This window comes from Tauraco erythrolophus, chromosome 6 (assembly GCF_009769465.1).
Source record: "Tauraco erythrolophus isolate bTauEry1 chromosome 6, bTauEry1.pri, whole genome shotgun sequence".
Taxonomy (NCBI): domain Eukaryota; kingdom Metazoa; phylum Chordata; class Aves; order Musophagiformes; family Musophagidae; genus Tauraco; species Tauraco erythrolophus.
The window spans coordinates 5499375-5521616 of NC_141470.1; the positions used below are offsets into that span (position 1 = coordinate 5499375).

Below are 22242 nucleotides of genomic sequence, written 5' to 3' on the forward strand. Positions count from 1 at the left end.
TTTTAGACAGCAGTTCCTGGGCAGAGAGAACTGCATCCGGCACTCTCTGAAAAGTAGGCCAGGAGCTGCCATAAAAAAAGAACTGTGTCAACAGCTCGGGAATCTCTCAGGGCAGTAAATGCCTCTGCTGCGGGCAGCACACCTGCCTCGTTGCTCTGACCCAAAGTGCCCTCTCACCACGGGCTGCAGAGCCCGGCTGGTGCGTTCCACACCGCGGCACCCGTTACGTGTCCGACGACTCCGCCGGCTCAGTCCGACCTGGTTTTACAAGCAAAGCCAGGGGAAGCTCTGCAGAAGGGAGGATGCAGTCATCGTGCACGTCTCTGTGGCACAAACCACGGCTGCGGAACCACGGCTGGGCAGCCCCGTGAGCTGGGGCACGGGAAACCGCTGGCATCGTTTGCTTTTATCGGTCTCAAATTGCCAAAACTTTTATCCCAGGCATCACACGACAGAAAATTCCCTTTAAAGCATGGTTACTGTCACCCTTTCTTATCTCTTTCTCTCCTTACTTAGCACACGGTTTCTAGACTCGTTTTTTCAAGTCTTTTCACCAGCAGTTTCACCCCTCCCCGTTTTACCCTCCCTCCAGTATTCTTTGCTGCTGTGCCCCTTCCTTTAAGGGCTGTCAGTATTATTTCTCACCCATTTATCCCCAACAGACTAACTCCACTGTGAGGTAAGAAGCCCCGAAATAGGCTACCATCTATATTTTTGGTCATAGCACACTCTTAAATAGTCTACACTGAACAGAGGATGAGCTGACCAGGGCTTCTCGGCTACGGGCCAGGCTGTGGTGTCCAACCATTGCCCAGACCCCTGCCACGACAGCCGGGGGCTGCTGCAGCACGCCAGGCAGGGCTAACACACTGCACCTCAGGAGAGCCATGAAACACGGTGAGGGGCAGGCGGTGGGCGAGCTGGGTCTCCAGAGCAGGTTCAGAGCCACGTTCAACTAAAGGTTGTGAGGAGAGGGAGCTCAGTCACAACAGCTACATGGCTTTCCTTCCAGATGGAGGGGAGCTGGTGGTATGGCAACAGAAGAAACATTTACTGACCATTTTTCAGATAAAGTTAGGCTGTGCTGGCTGTCGGAGTGGTTAGGGCTGAGGCAAGTAATCTCCAAGCTGAGCAATGTAATTGTAGTGACCTATCCTAAAGTGCCTCAAGCTTTTGGCTCGATTTCAACATAAACAAATACAAAACAGACCAAAGAGGTGGACTGCTGAGGCTAATACTACCTTTAGGAACAAGTGGTGGCAATGAAAAGCTGGAGATCAAGTTGGAAAGGGTCCTCTCCCCTCTATCTCATAGCACCGTAACTTCTCATGGGATGGGAGTTCTGACTAAAGCTGTTAGTTTATTGTTGCTTTGCCATCCCTGTTCTGCCTCCAGCCCTTAGAGTGGTAGGAAAAGTCCTTCTTCTTCATCAACTGCAAGAATCGCCTCTGTTGCTTTCACACAAGAGCTTGGAAGGTACAGGACCATCAGAACGAACTGAACAAAACATTATCCATTCGCTGTGGAGCAGCTGTTGAGTTCATTTCTGCTCACTGTATCTTTTGCTCCATAAAAACCAAATGGAAAAAAAAAAAAAAACAATGGAAGCCCTGATGTGTGGATTTTAGCAGAATAGGGATAGGAGAGCCAGGGAACGAAGTCCTGCACACCCAGACCTCTTTCTCACCTGCTTCTCATGCTAGCAGCCAGATCTGCACGCACACACGTAGGAAGTAACACTAGTGTTCCTTATTGCTTTGTAACAGCTCCCAGTCACCGAGGTGGCACTGGGAGGCACCGGGAGCTCTGCGCAGAGGTCACTCGGTTGTGAGCGAGAGTAGCACCATGACTGTAATGCCCGTGCACAGGAGCAGAATTTGTTGCAAGGAGTTCCTGGGAAAGAAACAGCAAAGTTAGGACGAGCCACAGACCAATCCCAACAGGCAGCAGTGTGGAGGCTCACGAATGGTTTGTTCTTTGCCCTTCCAAGTCCACCACAAGGAGAACACAACGGCTGCACGAAGCCACTAACGCAGCTGAGAAGACTCTTCCCCAGCACCTCAGGCAAAGAAGCTGTCTATAAACTGACACGGGGCTGTTCCACTCAGCTGCAGGGCCCAACTTCAGGTCTCAAAATCAATTTAAGCTGATTCAGTCATGCAGCCACCCAGGAATACATTCCTGTCCTTTCTCTCACAAGAGAGCCAGCATTTGTGCAGCATGTTCTCAGATACTTTAGGGATCTCATCCAGCTAACAACTACAGTTCTGAAAATAATTAAAAAAAACCCAAAGTTGCTGAACTTTGCCATTCTTTTAGCACCATCTCAGGTTTTGGATTGAAGTGACTCGGTACCTACCACCTCGGCATACTCTGTCAACAGCTCTGCCAGCACAAGAGGTTACCAACCCAAAAGCAAACTCCCAACTGGTCATCAACATTTCTCTACCAGAGGTTCCTGCCTCCTCAGCTATAACTGTGGAGCTGTTTTCTGAGCACTTCCTTAACTGTTTCAGTCAAAATGAACCAGGTGAGCCAAGGCTTCTATTTAAACTACTGAAGGTACTTGTCTCCGTACAACTGAAACAGGAGGGAACACTCAGGGGCAGCTCTGCCAGCAGATCTGAGAGGGCCTTTACTGTGGTACAGTTGGATTTGGACCTGCTGCAGCCTTAATCAGGCTGCAAGGAACCAGAATAATACAAAAGAGGGGAGGTCAAATACACCAGAATATATATTATACCAGCGTAGGAGAGAGATGACTGAGGCGGGATACAATAACAGACTATGAAATGCTGAATGATGAAGAGAAGAAAACTATTATTTTCTACTCATACTGCAGCACAGCAGCATCTAATCAAAATTAATAAGCACGAGGCTAAAAAAAAAACAAGCAGCAGCATCATTTAACACAGTGCAGTCAATCTGTGCAAACTTGCTGCCAAAGGGAGATCGCAGAGGCCTCAAGTAATGGATGGGGTCAAAAAGGGAGGACAGAAGCGCATCAAGGATAGGTTCCCATGCAGTTATCAGACACACACCCCTCTATGGGGTCCTGGTTCAGCCAGTCCCTAAACCAGTACGTGCCAGACGCTGACAAGACAGACTGGGGAACGGGTCACCTTCCTTAACGTGTTTCTGAGCAGCCTGCCCTAGCTGGTCATGCTACATGCTGCGCTAGCACAGCCTTTGGGACCGACCCAGCTGAAGGCTCTCATGCTTTATAGGGTCTGTGTAGCCCCCTACACGCAATAGCTAGCACAGCAGCCTGTCTAGATTCCAGCCTTGCCCGCGGGATTCGGAAAGCTGGCGTTCACGTGCTCCCAGAACAAGCACAGGGAAGGGTTCTACCCGGGCTGCCTGGCAGCAAGAATTGCTGCAGCAGAACAGGAGGGAGCACTTACCAAGGATTCTTTTCCTCCAGGAGATCAGGCACAACATTTACCAAGGCAATATACAGAAATCCTCCAGAAGTGAAAGGCAGGATCCAGGCTACCGTTTCCCCTGCACGAGTACGGAAAGCTTTTGTTATCACTGAGACAAAGCCGTGACAGGGAACAGAGAGGGAAAGAAGATACGCACGCAGGGATGACAGATATTCCTACAGAGGTCCCAGGGAGCCTCACCTGCTCCTTTTGGTGACTGAGCACATATTGCAAAGCAGGCTCCTAGAATCCCCCCCAGAGCTGTGGAAAGCTGCATCTTGGCTGCACTCCAGCAGTCAAAGCCAGCCCGAAGCAGGATTGCAAAGTCTCCAACCTAAAAAAAACCAAGAGCTGACAGTTAATGAATACCAACAATTTCAGTCACAAAGGCCATCCTTAACAAGACCAGCACTTCAACACTGTTTCTAGTTTTCCATGTTGCCATTCTCCCAGAGGAAACAGCTTTCAAAGGGACAAGAAAATGATAACCAGCCCCAGCCCTCCTCTTGGCAGATGGAGCACCCCTGTAGTCCCCCACGATGGCAGGATACAAAGCCCCTCTCACCTCATGTGGGATTTCGTGCAAGAGAATGGCCATTGTGGTTAGGAACCCAACCTGTGGCAGAGGAGAGAAGGTGATTAGGAAACCTTTTCCCAGCTCTGAGAGATGAGACTTTCATCAGCACGTCAAGGCCCCTTTCTTTACGTTAAGACTTGTTACTCCTCAGTCTAGAACTACTCAACTAAAGGGTAGATGAGCTAACCCTTCCCCTAATGGCACTACAACCGACTAACACGGCCCAAGTTTGAAGAAGCTCTGCATCAGAGGGTCAGGATAGGGTTGCCTTTTACTGTAATCTCCATTTTCTTAGAACTTCCAGAAAATAGGAGGGAACTCCTCACATCTTTGGGGTTTTTTCGGCATGTAGCATCACACTTGAGAACAGGCCTCTCCAGTTGAGCACGTGGCTGGTGGCAGAAACCTTACCTTCCTGCTGACCAGGAAGCTGGCTGCTACCGCCAGGCCATGCGTGAAGTTGTCAATGGTGTTGGCCAGCAGATTGAGGTATCCACTGATCTGCAAAGAGAAGGAAAAGCCTCCGATGAAGGAAAAGACGTAGCAAGACAAAGGAGAACACATGGCTTAGACACAGGTTATAGAGTCACAATCAGATGGGACAGGTCAGGACGTGGCACTTTAACTACATCGGTGCTCCTGTACCAACTAAATGTTATGTTCAGTTTGGAGTAAACTGAGTTTTAGGGTAGGCAAGTCATCTGAGATTAGAATAATCATCTTATGCAAATGACAAAGAGCTCTAGAAACAAAAAAAGGAGAAAGGAAAAAGAAGAAATCCAAAATGCAGGGATATATCTGATTCTACATCAACTCAATTTTAGGTAACACTGACTAATTTACGTAGGTGACTGGCTTCAAATATGACCCGATCCTGTTTTCTAGTCGTGTACTTTAATATCCAACTGTTAAATCTCCTTTTCAAAAGCTGGCAAGAACAATGCAACAGAATAAATGCTGCTGAAATGGCTTTTTATAACTAAACAAATCTTGAAGCGTTGTACTAAAAAAGCTTGTGCTTGTGGGTTTGCTTTCGCTTAACAAAGAATAAAAAGAGGAGATAGTGATGACAGTCACCATGGATAGCATGTATATGCCTTTGCATATAAACACATTTCTTAAAATTATGAGCATAAAGCAGCTTCCTTCCTCACAAGCCCAGCTCCATGTTAGACTTTCCTATTATAACTATGGACATCTCCAGACAAATTCTGAGTATTTGACCCAAAGTGATTTATGAGGGTACCATCTCAGCTCTTTTGCTCGTGTGTTTTTTTTTGTTTGTTTGTTTTTGTGGGTTTTTTTTCCATCAGATTTAACAAAAAGTACTGTGTGTGGGTCCTGAAACACTGCAGCTCACTGTATGGCACTGCAGTTGAAATTATTGTCAAACCTGGTGTTAGCCAACACATCAGGCTGTCTCTGGCTCAAGAACTCAGCTGGTGCACACCAACTTCAGATACAGGGCAGCGTTCAGAGCGTGGAGAGGAGAGACTGTCTAGAAACTGTGAGGGATCAACCTCTTACTTCACCACAGCATCAAGTGCCAAAGTTCAGCTGGAAAAACACGAGTGCTGATGGGTTTGACGAGCCCTTTCTCGTCTTCTGCTTTTCCCTGTTCTATCAAACTCCGCTCGGGGCATCTTTTCTTCCTGCCATCCGTATGCCACAGCTCAGGTGGGGCATTCTGTCAAATCTCCCTCTCCAAAGCATCACTCTTCACTGTAGAGCACTCCTACTGCACAATCTCAGGACATCTTTATAGGCTCTAAACTTTTTAAAGTGCATTGATGATTAAGTATGAAAATAAAGAATTAAGCAAAGCCGAACTACAGATCACGTTTAATAATCTAAGTAACATCTCCACAATGGATATGGAAGTTCCCTGCATGGTCTTGTAAGAAGGGAACACAAAGGGATGTATGCAGGCAGACCCGTGAACACAGCAGTTTTACTTCTCATTCCTCGTTTTTAGTCAAACGTGACTGTCTAAAATTTCTCCTTTTCACGTCGGGATTTTATGTGATTGCGTTTTCCCACAGGCTAGTAATAATTATTCACAGAAGTTTTACACAAAAATGCTTTACCATACCACTGTATAGGGAAAAAACAGACTTCATGATTAAAACATGATGACTTTTTCTTGTCAGTGGCTTGGGCAAAAGCTGTCACTGAAAGAAGCAAAGCCTTGGAGTGCTCAGAAATAAATTGGGTTGATTTGACAGTTATGAGCCTCTGACATTTACATTCTCCGGATTCCTAATAGGATGTTCTCATTGCTCATAAAGAGCACAGCCAGATGAAGTGTTTATGTTCATGCTTTGGAATTAATGTCACCGTGCAATAAAACATACTTCTATAAATCAGCAAGGACCTCCTGTGCCACAGGGAAAAAGAAAGAATAAGCAAGGCAAAAAGTACTCTGCAACATTTTCACTTGTTGAGGGAATACAGGCTGCAATGCAGGACAGAACTGATCTACGTCTGGGTGCACAGGAAGCCACCCACCTGCAGTTTTCAACCGAGGACAAATTATTACAGCAGCAGCTGAAGAGCAGAAGTTCTAATGTGTATGGACAAAGCACGGCTGATTACAGCTTACTAATCATTAAGCCCTGAAGGGTGACTTTGTTTGTTTCTTTAAATAGTATCTTACCCTTTTGGTCTTGGAAAAAAAAAAAAAAGGTTACTGAGTGAGTAGCAGAACCAAAGCAGTGGCTTTCTCTCTTTTCTTTGCAAGCACCTACTTTGCTCACCTCCAGCCAACGCTGTTTCTCTGCGTGTCCCTTCCCCCCCATGCCCTGCACAACAGCCACTTCCCTGCCAGGCAGAGGCAGTGAGACTTACGTGCTAATTAGATATAACGAAGAAATTTTTTACATTGAGGCTGGTGAGGCACTGGACCAGGTTGCCCAGAGAAGCTGTGGATGCCCCATCCCTGGAAGTGTTCAAGGCCAGGTTGGATGAGGCTTTGGGCAACCTGGTGTAGTGGAGGGTGTCCCTGCCCATGGCAGGGGGGTTGGAACTCAATGATCTTTGAGGTCCCTTCCAACCCAAACCATTCCATGATTCTATGACCTGCCAACCACCATGCACCAGCTAAGTTCTGCCAGAGTTTCTCAACAGGGCATTAGTTTGCATTCCTCCTCTACCACCATGCTGATTTTTATGGAACTTGCAGAAATCTGATTACCCTCAAGACTTCTATCCTCTCTTGAACTCCAGTAAAATTAATTATGGGTTCAAAAGTTATTGAAAATGAAGGGCAGAACAGATGGACAGACAGATGGAATGACTGCTTATGTTGTTGCCTACGGAAACAGGCTAACAACGCAGGAATGTATCTTGGTAGTTTTGGTAATTTCCCCCCTACCAGAAAGACTATTAAAATATTCAGATTATATGCTCAGAAGGTAGAAAGTTAAAACTAGACACATTAACCCATTAGTTTCTATTTCATGCATTTGACAACCGTCTAGAAGACGCAGTCGTGTTCGGATTTTAAAGCTAGAAGGACTCTCCATGGTTGTCTAGACCTTCTACATACCACAACCAAAAGAGTCTCATTCTGTTTCTGCATCAAGTCCACTGGTTCTTAAGCTACAGTGTACTTTGTAGAAAGAAGCTAAAACGACAGGTTAAAACCCACAAGTGACAAAGAATCTATTGTGTCTCTAAGCTAAGTTGGCCCACTGGCAAGTCACCCTCAGTTACAGAGTTATCTTTGATTTCTAGTCTGCTACTGGTGGGTATAGCTTTACCTATTCAAATTTAGTCATGCCTCTTACATGGGTATTTGTATACTTAAAGTCACCCCTCATCTGTCACATCTACAGAGCTAAAGACTAAAGAAAACTGCTTCTTACCACTCGCTGCAAACCTAAAATAATTATTTCAGCTCTTTCCTGACCCTTCTACAAATTATTGGGTAGTATTTTGGATATTGTGAATAACACTAGTGGAAAAAGTCAGATAGCTTTTTCCTTAGTGCTATATAGGAAGAGGAACACTTGCCTCTTCTCTTACATACTGTTTCTTACTCACCCGTCCTCCCGGCTGTAGCATCATACTGGAAGAACATGTTCAAACAATTTCCTACTGTGACTCTCATACCTTTTTCCAAGGCATTGTCTTCCTAGAAACTGTCCCTATCTGGTAAATATGATCTGCATTCTTTCTTAATCTATTCCTTAATGTTTGCATGTATCAAAACGTGTTAAAAATTCAGCTCTCTTGATGAGGTTACTCAGTTCAGCCAATATCTCTGACCTCAAGCAGTCACAAAGCACCACTTAAGCAATACAGTAGTATCTGCAAATGTGAAGATACACTGTTTTTATAAATAATCACTTAGAAAAATCATAAACCACCAATGAATAGATTTGAGGGGGGCTGCATTAATCCAATCCCTTTTTATAATATAGAATAACTGTTGTTTTTTTTAATACAGCTAATATTAGCAAAGTTGATTTAACGCAGTACTAATTTGGTTAAAATGTGGGAGAAAGTTCTGGTTTAGATATGTTTGCCAGTATCATTACCTTTATCAAACAATCATATGACTGAATAAAAGGCAAGGAAAAATGTCTGGTTGACAAGAATTTATCTTCCATAAGATCGTATCACTTAGCACTAATTACATTATTATTTTTCACCTGTGCAATGGTGTGCCCCACCAGTTCTACTTCACATCAGTGGTAGACTCACCATCCTGTAAGTCTGTGGCTCCTTACATAAACCTTTCTAAAACAATGGCACAAAGTTTCACAACCCAGTAATATTGTTTTCTTCACCACTATCACCTCTAGAAACACCAACACGGCACCTTGCAGTGCTCTGTACAGATTATATGAATGTGACAGACATCAAAAATGCCCAGCGACCCCAACACACCTTTCACATCGTGTAGTAAGAGCTATAAAGCTGCAGCAAAACAGATTTCAAATAGAAACACGGAGGAGCCTCTGACTGACCATGTATCCAGGATTGGGCTGGTTCACGCAACCACACTTTTTGTTCACAGTTACTCTCCTACAGTCTTGCACATTTTTATGGGCTTTCAAACTCAAATTGTTGGTCCTCTTTCAAAGTGGTTGTTGACTCTCTTGCTTGTAATGTTCACCCAAACAGGGGCTTCCACAGTGCAAAGACAGTAACATCAAACTGAAAGCAAAGCCAATCTAAACATTAGCCACTGCCCGATGGCACAGTACTCCTTTTCCCTCCTCCACCTCCAATCCTAGGAGCTTGCTGATCTTTATCCCAGCATGACTGGCTGCCTGTCTATATGCCCAGCTGATTCAAGAAGGTAAGTCAGGAGAGAAATAAACCAGGGTGGGGGGAATGAAAAAAAAGAAAAAGCTAATTCAGAGCCTGTTTAGCTCCCTCAATAGGCTCACTGTGGGGTTCGCCGAGATCCAGTGCAAAGAAAGTAATGGGAAGCACAGGTTTGGAGGCAGAAGTGGACAAGAAGCCCTTTTTGGCAGTGCATAAACTGCTAATCTGAGAAACTGAACTTCTCAGTTTTACAGTGGATAGCTTCAACTGCCAAAACACTTCCAAAAGGTGCCTCGAAAGGAAACGTGCAGCTCGCAACTGGTACAACGCAGGCACTAGAGAACAGAGAAATCACAGCACAAAAATTTAACCAAATAAAGAAATGATGACTATAAGATATAGGATAACAAAAGTACTGTACTTTGCATCTCAGGGTTCAGCCAAAATGCACATCATCAGACTTATGCCTTCGCAACAGTGACTTTGCTTCTTTTGCATAAGCTGCAGTGCAGATATTCTCCAAGTCAGCTACTTCCTCCCTGCTGTGGCTTGGACAGACACTTTGACAGAGCAAAATTAAGCACAACTCACTCAAACACCAAGTTTCTCACTTTGGCACAGTTCTTTCCACAGGCAACTCAGCCACCTGACTGAATTTTAAAATATGTGCCCTGAAAACATAAGATGTGAAGGGCAGTTTGTGGGTCTCTTACCTTGATCCTGTTGTCTGTTGGATAAGACTGGCAAGAGGAGCCGTTACACTGAGTTGAACCTGTTCCTGCTCTTTGGGATTGGCCTGCCACCTTTGGCACGGGGTAGCCACTTCCATTGGGAATCTTTCCAGCTGGTGCTTTGGAATCACCGCCCTAAATTAGGGGAAAACAACTTGGTTTTGTTGGTGACAAATAAGCATGAATCAGCATCAGAAATCCAATCCTCACCCTTAATCCTTTCGTCCTTACAACGCAAATCAGCAGCTTTGGTACCCCAGTTTAATAACGAGAACTGCCAGAAACAAGACAGGTTTCAGAGAGCATTGTGACATCTGCACTGGGAGACAACAAGAACAAAGACTTCTCCAATCACAAAGAGAAGGAAGTAGAAAGAGAGAGGAGGAATTGGAGTCACACTCCCTCGGCATGAGCCAGGTTCCACTGGAAAGATGGGAGACTCCACCTGCTGCTCCCGCTGGCAGCTGCTGCCCAGAGAAATACATCTCCCTCTGGGCAGGGGACGGGGAGAAAGACTCTTGCTCTCCCCAGTGCATCAGAATAACTAAGCGTGGAGAATTAGTCTATAGCTGGGATAGTCAGCTTGCAAACAACAAAACGCTCATCTCGGACTTCAGTCTCTCTGATTAGAGAGAAGTAAATTAGAAGATTAATTTCCTTTCAACTTAAAAGTCTCACGCTGAGTCACAGTATCACCTAAGTGCTCTTACGCGGTGCCTGACCTGCAGGTTCAGCTCTCCCAAGCCATGGCACAGCACAGACTGAACAGGCTATAGGAGCTGCTGCTAGGAGTTGTGCAGATGTCTGAGGACTAGCTGCTCTCGTCCATCTTGGAATTACCTTCTGGTACCTCTGTCTACGTTGCCCCTTCACAGCTGGGTGACTCACCTGTGAACCATTACTTAGCATCACCTGGGCCAACCACAAACCCCTGCTATACACAAAGTCACCCGAACAAACACCTGGTCCAGGCCATACCCAAGCAGAGTGGGAAGTGAGGAACACTCTCCAGAGAAGGCTGGTTTGTGTCCTGAGGACCCAGGAGAAGAGTGAGTCATGATGGCTCAGTGAAATACGCATCAGTGGGCTGTCATCTCTCAAAGCTTACTCCAGCAAGAGTCTCACCCGTAGAGCGCTCCAGCTCCCAGTCCCCATAAAAGGGGAGATCTCTTCTACATGTACCACATCAAGAACAAAAGCAGCCCAGAGAAATCTCAGCTAAAACCACAAAACCAAAGCCCAGAGATGAAATACCTTCTTCTAGAGCCCAGTGTCAAAGAAATGGCAAAAACCTCCCAAAGGGCATTGACTGATCATTTGCTGAGCCTGTCAGATAGGTCAGAGGAGGTGTTTAGTACGGTGCTCCAAACACAACAGCACTCTCTCCCCTCTGGCTGCTAACTTACCACACCAGGGCACCCCTCTTCTTTCTCTAGGAAGATCTTCTCTAGCACCAGGAAGGTCAGGAAACCAATGATCACCCAGAGACCCAGAAGCTTCTGCTGCTGAAAGCTCTGCCCTTCTCCTGAGAGACAAGAGAGAAATCTTCATGTACCACCTGTGAACCCACCCTGCCCAGACAGTTTAACCAACAGTTCCAAGACAAAAACCAAGAAATGACAACGGAAACACCTCCTGTGAGGAGTCAGGAGCAAACTTACCTCACAGCAAATTACTTTAACTTGCTCGTTCTTGATCTAACAAATATCCATCCATATCTCAGGACACTCAGAGCGAGAGCCCCCACCCCTTTTGGTTCAACAGTGCAATCCAGAATATTTCCTAACACTGGGAATTTCCCTGAGCTCCAGAGGCAAGTGAAGATTACCTCAACAAAAATCCTGCAGCTGTATCTACTGAGCAGCAAGCCCTGACATGAAATGTGCCATTACTGGAGCTACAGACTCACCTTCCCCCTTCTGCCACACCTAGGCAAGTTATTAGCCCAAGGCTATAAACTTTCCTTTCAATTACAGCCAAGCTTGGGAGATAATCGTCCGTTCAGCCCGGCTGCAGAAGGGAGACTGCACCGAAGTGGAAGAACGGAACGACTCCACTCCGTAACGGGGCTTACGTGGGTCAAGGAAACCTTTATGTTTCAGGACAGTCTGGCAGAAGCAAACAAGCCAGAGCAGGAAGACAGAGTCATTTGGGAACCACTGCAGAAAGGGGGAAAAAAGGGACAGCAGGTTCTGCTGGCAGTGCCAGAGCCATGAGGACCAAGAGGACCAAAGGCCCAGCAGATTTGAAATCCCAGGACACAGGTGCAAGGAAGTCTGGGCAACCGAGGGCATCCTTTTCCCTCCCTCAGGTTTTCAGCGGGGTAAGGATTCCTCAGTTTCTCAACAGGTGGGATGCAGCAGCACTTGTCTTGTACGCTATCAGTTGGCTGAAGCACAGAGATACAACCACTACAGGTTTCAACAACCCTGTCTGTCTGAGAGGGGAAGGAGCTACACTGACACCACAAGGTCTATCCCAACCCAAAGTATTTAGTTGGCTGGCAAACACAGGTTTCTATCACCTGCATTATCCTTTTTCTCCCCCTGCCTGTCCCACCCATCTTTTCCATGGGTCTACGGACAATTTTCCATGACTTCTCCTTGAGCAAAGATTGAGAGGGCAACACATTTGGCCTCTGGTAGATTGAAGAACCCAGTGGAGGGGCCCCAGTTGGTCCCAGGAAAGAGGCTCTAGGAGTAACCCTGTTATAGGGAGAGATTTATAGACAAGATGCATCTGACGGGGCAGAATCCTTGCCTGAGATGGTGCACACGTTCATGTACCAGACCAAAGCCACATTCATAACTTCCATCACATTAAAGCATTCCCTTTTCTTACAGAAGAAAGGACAAAGGAAAATCAAGAGAGATGTACAGGTGTCCCAGGCAAGACAGGAAAAGTTGATAGACAAGAAATCCATTGCAAGTTACTAAATAGAAAGAAACTGTGGCCAACTCAGGAAGTCTCCAATCTCAAAATCTGTGGAGGACTGCAGAGTGCAGAGATGAAGTATTACACGTGTTTTTATATCCTCCCCGAGGCATTTGCCTTTACACATTGTTTGAAAGAGAACACCAGCCTAGACCAGGCTTACCCAGCCTGGATGGTCTTGTGTTTTTGAGATGGACTCAAAAAAATGTAGCAGCAGGCATAGCACAGACCGCTTCTAGGCACATAAGGCTTTCATACCTGTCGTTGCACTGCATGTGTAGGCCCAGGCTTCAGGAAGCAGGTGCAGAAACACATTCCCCAGTAGCCCACCAATTGCAAAACTCAACAACTGCTTCAAACGGTGTGATCCAGCTAAAAACAAACAAACAAACAAACAAAAAAAAAACAAAACAAAAAAAAAACCTGATCACGATTCAGCCAGGAGCCAGAACATCTGCAGCTGAGATTTTGCACAAAGAGACCTAAATTGGAAGCATCTGCAAAGCAAGCTTTCAAAGGAGAGAGCACAGAACAAACAGCTGGAGTGCAAGAAAAAGCCCTTGCACCACTTGGCTGGGACAGCAGTGTGTGGGAGGGTCCTGAACCACGCAGGGTGCAAAACAAACAATACTCTTTGTACAAGCTCCATCCAGGGCTTGCATTTGTCCCAGGACTCCCTGTCTGTGTTCAGCTCTGGGGTCCCCAGCACAAGAAGGACGTGGAGCTGTTGGAGCAAGTCCAGAGAAGGCCGCAAAGATGATTCCAAGGGCTGGAGCACCTCTGCTATGGAGACAGGCTGAGAGAGTTGGGGCTGTTCCGCCTGGAGAAGAGAAGGCTCCGGGGTGATCTTATTGAAGCCTTCCAGTACCTAAAGGGCCTACAGGAAAGCTGGAGAGAAACTTTGGACAAGGGTGTGTAATGACAGGACAAGGGGCAACGGCTTTAAACTGAAAGAGGGGAGATTTCCATTAGATCTAAGGAAGAAATTCTTCACTGTGAGGGTGGTGAGGCACTGGAACAGGTTGCCCAGAGAAGCTGTGGATGCCCCATCCCTGGAAAGTGTTCAAGGCCAGGCTGGACGAAGCCTTCGGCAACCTGATCCAGTGGAAGGCATTCCTGCCCATGGTGGGGGGAAGTGTTGAAACTAGATGATCTTTAAGGTCCCTTCCAACCCAAACCATTCTACAATTCTATGATCTTACCTTCTGACCGCAGAGCAGCTCCCGTCTCAAATGGGATCACCAGTAAGGGGAAGACCCCACTCAGCCCCACCATGAACGAACCGATGAGGGAACAAATCCAGGCATCCAGCCGCTCGCTGCTGAAAAGGTTTCCCCAGGACTCTGCCTCCTTCTCGCACAGAGGACCGGAACTAGCAGCAACATGACTCCTCGGGAGCTGCTGAGCTTCACAGGTCACGATCAGAAACAAGGAGAGCGTTCCATCAAGCAGAAGCTTTTGTTTTGTCATCGCTAAGTGGTCTCAGCCAGGCTGGCCGATCTCTGGAAAGAGCAGGAGAGAGCAGTTCTGAGAGCGTGCCCACCATCCAGAGGTGTGCCTCAGCCACACCATCCCCTCCCTCACCATCTTAGCACAGGTATGTATCGCCATAAAGAACATCTGAAACTCTCCTTGATTTCAACACAGCCCAAAAGGACAGAGGCTGTTTATCATGAGGTGTACAAAACATCTTGTGAAAGAGTCTGCCTTTCAGCATCTCCCCTCAGATGGACGGGACAAGGACTCCCAAGTACCCTTGTCCTTGCCCTTTTGTGTCCCAAGGCTTCAGAGAAAGGTATAGACCAGAGACGCTACCCAGGTAAGTCTTCTCTTTGCCATGGAACAGCATCCATGTAACAAATTAGGATGCAAGACAGGCAACATAACAGAGGTCCGTAAAATCATGAGTGGCATAAAGATGGTGAACAGGGGTAGACTATTCACCGTCTCTTCAGACACAGGTGCTAGCAGCCATCACATGAAGCCAGTGATCGTCAGCTTCAAAACACACCAAACAAATGTGTCTCTTCACCAGCAGGTAACTTGTCTGGTGGTACTTCTCCAAAAATGATGAAAATTTTACATAGATTCAACAAAGACAGGACAAGTACCAGAAAGACAAATCTATTGGTTGTTCATGGTTAGACAGCTCATATTAGACTCAGGAAATCCCCTTATCTGACAGGAGCTGGAGGCGGGAAGAGTGGTTGGAAAATATCGTATATACTTGTCCTATTTTAATTCTTTCCTAGAAGGATGCTGGGTTAGATGGTCTCTTAGTCCAAATCAGCACAGCTGTTACTAAGAACTCTTCAATCACAAGAAAAACGGAGAGAAGTGGGCATGTTAGAAGAGGAAAAAAAAGATAATTACACTCTCATTGGCAAACAGGAAAGGAAAGCAAATGCTGTAAAGGCTGAAGTACAAACGCTCCTTCAGCCTCCAGAAGAAAAAGCGAAATGTGACAAGCAAAATTAATCTGCAAATGGGAGAAAAGAGCAGGCTAGAGAAGAAAGGCTTAACAAATGTTGGCAAAACAGCTGTAGATTGAGGGAGAATAACAGCATTCGCCCGAAAGCACGTAAGAAACCAGTCAAAGTCATCTTCGAAGCGTTAGTGACCATCTTTGAACATTAACAGGAACATGGGAAGGCCACAGAAGGCTGGAGAAGCATCATGCCTCACCTACCTTTATATAAGGAAAAAAAAAAAAGTTGGGAGAAGACTTAAGAAGTTACAGACCAGTAACTCCAATCCTCTGAAAGACTCTCGATCAAGTTAAATGATCAGTTTGTAGTTACCTATAAGATAAGAAAGCGATAAAGACAGCAAAGCATTAAGTAACCGCCAGGCAGAAGTGGGCCTGAAATTATCAGGACAAAATTCACGCAGCTGGAACCAACCTAAGGGCTCACTGCAGCCGAAAAGGGCAGCGCTGCCCCTTGCCCCCCACCCCCTCGTGAAGCACCCCCTCCCCGTGCTCCACGAGTGAGCAGGGTCGGAACAAACTAACAGGAACAACTATGTTTTTTTAAAACCCTTGGCCTCTTTCCAATTTCACTCCCTGAACTAAATCGCTGCAGGAGGAAGGCCCAGCTGGAGGGAGCACCCGAAAAGAAAATTAAAGGACAGGGTCTCACGGCTCCTGTGAAGGACACTGAGCTCTGAGCACAGTGACCAGGAACATCAGGAAGAGGGACGATGCAAGAAGAAACCCATGAAGCCACTGGCTTGGCTACCTGTGCAAGAACCACTAAAGCTTTCTGGGGCAAGATAATGCCCGACGAACTGTAAACTCTACTGACCTACACAAAACCCATCACTTTTCTTTATTTTTTTTACAAGAAAAAAAAAGAATCCCTCAACATTGCAGGTTCAAACTGGCTCAGGATTTTGTGGAGTCTTATTGCAGGGGTTTGGTCTGGCTGCAGGAACCCTAGACCTACCTATAGCACACTATCAAGCCAACCTCAGTAAAGATCAGTATAAAACAGTATACTAAGGGGAAAAAAAAATAAAAATCAAACCGTCACGACAAAACAGTAACTCTGATGTGCCAGAAAAAAAAAAATGCACGCATGCATTACATTGATTCAGCAACTAATTCCAAGCCAGTCAGCTTACATTGCTACAAAGCAGGCAATGACATCCTGGGACACATTAGTAGCTACACTGTAGGTGTGACACAGAGCAGTGGTTCTATTCCACTCCACACACCCCAGATCACACCTCACTTCTTTCCAAAACAGACCCAAAAATCAGAGACATTCCAGTGGAAGAAAACAGAAATTAAGAGTGTAGAAAGCATGACCTGGATAAAAGGACTGAAGGACTTGGTGTGTGTTTAGTCTTAAAAAGATAACACTGAAAGGAACAGAACAGTCTGGACACATGAAAAGTCACAAGAAAGGGGGAAAGTGCTCAACTCTTCCACGTTGTAGCGTCAGCTTAAATGATAACCACGATTCAGCCTGGATATGGAGAAACAAATACACCTAGTGCCAAAGTGGTGATGTACTGAAACAGGTTATCTGCAGCGCAGAATTTCCAGCACTGGAAATCTGTTGGGTTTTCTTGAGAAGAAGAGTAAACGCCTGATGCAGATGCTACTTCATTGCAAAGACCAGATCCCTTCCTGAAGCCCCTCCAGCCCTACACCTGCACTTCGGTGTAAGCTGGCGAGGTCCTTGTTCTACAGACACACACAGCTACGGTAAAACTATGCTACAGAATCCTCAAATTTCTCCTGGAAAAACAAAACCAGACCATAAAAGCTAGGAAGCTCTGAAAACGTTAGCTGTCCCCCAACGGAATGGAGTTTCTTCTGTCCCGAGGACCCACAGGGGCTGAAGCCATCAGCCTCAGAGGCACCTGCACAGGGAGGTGACGTGACTCTCCAGGCAGGTGACACCAGCCACAGCCTCCTCCCTGCTTACCAGCTGCTACATAACCACCTGCGGTTAGAGAATTCCCTGCTTTAAAAAAGATGGGCACCTCTTCCAACTCCGGAGCGGGCCTGATGGACATCCTCTTCCTTTATGACAGGATTAGACCTAGAAAATGGCTGAGAATAGCTTACTGTGACAAGCAGAGCAAAAAATCAGGATTTATCCAGCCACCACGTGCCTATGAAGTGGCAACAAACACACACAGCAAAGCAACTGCTCTCTGCAGCTCAGCAGCGACGGGAGGTGGCACAAACTGGCCTCTTCTGCAACACCGTCATCGCCAAGTTAGCGGCTTTTGAGGATCAGGCTGGAAAAGAAATCACTGCAACTGATGCAACAGTTCTTCCATCCCGTTCTCCGCACTCACAGCCCACATCTGCTCCAAGAGACACCTTAAAAAGGCCTCTGAGACTAAGTGAGCAAAATCCTGGAGAGAGGCAGCAGCACACAGGACAAAGGGCATGGCCAGGGCTCTGAAAACAGGCTGCATACCTGGCTTAACATCCTCCTTCCAGCAGCAAAAAAGACCAGGTTCCTCTAAAAAAGGATGGTGGTGGATAATAAATGGGCATAAAGGGTTAGAAAACTGATTCCCCTCACTGACATTTGTGTGTCAGTCACCTTTCTGTGGCCCACAGGTCTTTCTCCTCTTGTTACTCACACAAGGGAAAACCAGCACATTCCTTTACACCTGTGCTGCCTGACCGTCCTTACACCGTGGCTCAAGAACATCCCCATTTCTCACGCAATAAATTCCTCATGCTCATAAAACACCTATGAGGAACTTGGTGCATCATCCAGGACATATCTGAACTGATCTTTGTGCCCAGCTGACTATTTAGAGCATATTCCTGCCATTGGCTTCTTCCTGACACATCATAACCACTTGCTCCAAAAAACACACTTTTTATCTCTGTAGCCCTTTTCCTTCTCCATCTCGTTTCTACACACTTTTCATGAGACATTAAGTTTACCTAAGCTGCTCTAATTAAGACAAATATTTAAGGGGAAGATGAGGAGCAGTCAAGCTGTGTCCTAGGATAAAAAAACAATCTTTGAGAGAAAATAATACCCTGCCACTACAGTTGCAGAAGGTGGAAGAAGTCTTTGCCTACACCTAATTTTAGACAGCAGCATCTGTTTTAGGAACCCAGCGAGAGGTCTTCAGGAATTTCTAGAGAAAGCACCTGCAGGTTCTCAGAGAAGTTTGTGGTCACTATGAGACAGAGGCATAACCAGCTTTATAGAGATGTGTTTTTCTCAGGAAGGGTGCACAACCTATTTAGGAATATGCATGAGAGCACAACAGCCACTACATCATTTGCTCATCAGTTTTGACAACGACACCATTTAGGATCACAGCTCCTGGCCATGCCCGTCGGAGCCTGGTCACCATTACCACTGGCAGCACTCTCCAGAGCCCCATGGGTGCTCCCGCAGGTCTCGGAGCCCAGTGTTCAGGAGTCAAGTCTGCTCAGCTCCTTCTGCAACAGCCTCAGGACTGGAATAACGGGGAGGTCTCCCCAGCTCAAGAAGAAGAAACAAATGAGAATTTGCCATTTCCACCCCCCTGAGCAGGGCAGGGGCAGGCTGCCCACCAAGGCAGAGGAAGAGCTCCAGAACTCCTCCCCAGAGGCTCCTGGGGTCTCCCCCACCTCGCAGCACTCACTGAGCACCTCTGTAGTGGGCAGTGTCCAAGAAAACATGGACAAAACTTAAAACACCAAGGCAAAAATCTAACAGAAAAGACAAAATAAAACACGGACACGACAACAAATCCGGCAGCAACCCACCTCCTCCCCTCCCAGACACTCGGCCTTCTCAGACCACACAGCTCCAGCTCTGTCTCAGCACAATCGCTCATTGCCACACAATGACATTTTAGATGTTGGGGGGGGGAAGGAAAAAAAAAAAAAAGCTTTTTTATAAGTGTTTTCCCTGGAAGCCGGTTGCCTGGTCTTACAGTTGCAAAAGAGTACAGCATGGAATGGAAAAAAAGTAATTTTCCAGGGAGGAAGCATAATTTTCCATCAAAAAAATCCTCCACGAGCCGCCTCCCTCCATCAGCCCTGCGGAGAGCTTCGAATTCCTCCTGGAAGCCCTGACGTGGGCAGGGGCACAAAGGGTCTCCAGTCCCGTGCCCGTCCCCCCGAACACTCCCTTCTCCCTCAGTCGCTGCCCGTCCTGGGGGCGCGCACCGCTCCGGGGGTCCCCTCTGCTCCTCCCCATCCCTCTCGTAAGGAGCCACTTCGCACGGAGACTCACACCGCTGCACATCGCAGCTGAAAGCTGGAGTCAAACCGGATTAAGGACAAGGGGGGGGTGGCAGGTTAGAACCGGCTACAGACCCCTGGCAAACCTCAGAGCTGGCACGGGAGGCACGGAAACCGCTGGCCCAATGCTACCGCAGTTCGGGAGACGGCGGCTCCTTCCTCATCCCGTCCAGGATGAAAGAGGAAAGTTCGCGGATGAGGCCATGGCGCTCACCCCCCCCCCAGGGCCCGGCGGGATTTCTCTCCCCCCCAGCCCACTCACCGCGGCAGCCCGAGGCAGAGGCCGGGCCGAATCGACCCCCGGTGCCGCAGCCCCCGCTCCGCCACGGCTCGGACCCGCAGGGATTACCGCGGCGGCGCCGCTCCTGCCGTTGCCTCCACCATCCCCCGCCGACGGCGCCCGGTTTTCCATGACGGGAACGCTGAGCCGCGCGAAGCGAGACACACTTGCCGGGGAGGGGGTGGGGGGGGGGGGGGGAAGCAATTAACCCTGTTCACGCCCCTTACCGGACCGGTACGCTCGCTGCCCCCCGGGGTCCGTGTGCCACCGTGGCCGCGCAGAGCCCGGCCCGCGAAGGCGGCTCCCGCGGGGGGAGGCAGGAGGGGGACACCCCCCGGCGCCGAGACCTTCCTGCGGCATCAGCTGCCGGAGAAGCGACTTCCAAAACTTTCTCCGCTTCGCCCCCGCGGGGGCCGAGCTCCCGGCAGCCGCGCCGCGCCGCTCCTTCCGCACGCTGGACCCGGGGGGGACGCCGCTCCCGGGAGGAGCCGGGCTTCCCGGGAGCGAGCGGCGCGGAGCCCGCGGTCTCGGCGGGCCCGGGGCACGGCTCCCAGCAGCAGCGGCCCCGCCACGTCTTTCCCAAACTTGCCCCGCGCTCGGCCGGGCCGTGCCGAGCCCCGCCGGGACCGGGCTGGGCTCCGCCGCGGGCGGCGCTGCCGCCGCCGGCCCCGCTCGCCCCGGCCCGTCGCCGCCCGAGGCTGAGCTGCGCGGCCGTACCCCCCGCGCCCCGCCGTTTCCCTTCGTCACCGTAACGGCGGAGCGGGGGTAACTCGGCGATCCGCCCCCCCCTCCCCGCCCCGCGCCGCGAAGCCGTCGTTACCGTGCGCCGCCGCCGTGCCCCGGGCCGCCGCTGCCATCCAGCCCCGGCTCGGCTCGGCTCGGCGCGGGCCTGCCCCGCCCGGCGGCCCCTCAGCCCCGCCTCCCCCGCCCGGCCACGTCGGTCCCGGCCTCCTCGGCACCGGCGGCCCGCCCCGGCGGGGACCCGTCGCCGTGCGTCCTTCCGGCCGCCGCCGCGGGGGGGGGGGGGCGGGCAACGGGAGCGCTTCCTGCCGCCCCCCCGCCCCGCCCGGGGCACCGGGCTGGCCCGGCCCCGGCCCCCCGCACCGCCTCGCCCCGACGGTCCGTGCCGAGCGGGGCGGCCCGAGCGCCGCCGCCCCGGGATGTCGGTGCCCGGGGCGAGTCCCGCGGGCCGCGTCCTGCCGCGGCGGTGACGGGCGCCGTGGGAACGAGCGGCCCATCACGGGGCGAATCGCGTCCGGATGCTGCGATGTTTGTACATCTCCCCGGCACAAGCTCCTGCTCCCGTGCTGCGGGAGACACGTCTTTCTAGAATGTGCTCACGGAGGTATTTTTACTTTTTTTTTTTTTAAAAAAAAAAACAACACATTCTTTGGGCTACAGATGTGTAAAGGCGAGCACAGTGCAAAGCTGATTTTGAGCAGAATTTCTGGAAGTTGTTAGGGCAGCAGAAAGTACGGCAGCCTCCTCTAGGACATGGCCTCCTGTAGGACTTGGCCTCAAAATTCTTTTAAAAGATACAGTGACTTTTAAAGATGTTTGCCTCCTGCTCGCGGGTTCACTACAAGCTTCACGATGAGGCTTTACGTAACCCCAGAGCTCCGCAAGTGCTGGTGTCCTGACTATGAGTGGTGGAGACACCCGTGGTTCTTACAGAGATTTGCAGAAGCTGCGTGTGCTCAAGAAAGCAGTTCAGAGGAGAACAAAGATTCACTTTTGCACAAGCCGAGCCAGTTTGGAGCTAGATGGTTGCCAATACAGATACTTTCCGAAACGTACTGATGCACCTTCTGGTTCCATCTCTTACTGTTTTCCCTTACACCCAGAATTTGTTCTTCACTCCGATTTTTGGAATGAATTCAGTTCCCCAAGGAGACGCTGCTGATGCTGACGCTTCTTTCTGCAGCATCACCCTGGCCTGAGTACATCAGACCGATGTCATGCCCTGGAGCAGGAGCTGGAAATTAAGTCAGCCACAGTCTCCTGCCCTGGTTTAGCTGCTCATTCTGCACTCACAGAACAGGAACATGTTCCTACAGGCTGCTGCAGTTGGAGAATCTTACTTGCAAACACAATGTTTGTACAGGAAGCTGAATTCTGAAAGTGAATTTTTAAAGAAAAAGTATTTTGCATTTTTATAGAATCATAGAACGGTTTGGGTTGGAAGGGACCTCAAAGATCATCCAGTTCCAACCCCCCTGCCATGGGCAGGGACACCCTCCACTACACCAGGTTGCTCAAAGCCTCATCCAACCTGGCCTCGAACACTTCCAGGGATG

At 48.8% G+C, this 22242-nt stretch overlaps 1 protein-coding gene across 1 annotated transcript; it reads right to left on the minus strand.

Annotated features, from left to right (window-relative positions):
• Positions 1-594: 594 nt before the first annotated feature.
• Positions 595-20788, minus strand: SLC39A13 (solute carrier family 39 member 13). Its single transcript, XM_086613317.1, has 10 exons — positions 20766-20788; positions 14147-14446; positions 13203-13316; positions 11417-11535; positions 9993-10145; positions 4414-4503; positions 3991-4041; positions 3627-3759; positions 3405-3504; positions 595-1893 (listed from the first exon to the last, which is right to left on the minus strand). Exons 2-10 carry the CDS (start codon positions 14412-14414, stop codon positions 1818-1820), a joined length of 1104 nt encoding a protein of 367 aa, XP_086469443.1. The 5' UTR covers positions 14415-14446; positions 20766-20788; the 3' UTR covers positions 595-1817.
• Between the last annotated feature and the right edge of the window lie 1454 nt (positions 20789-22242).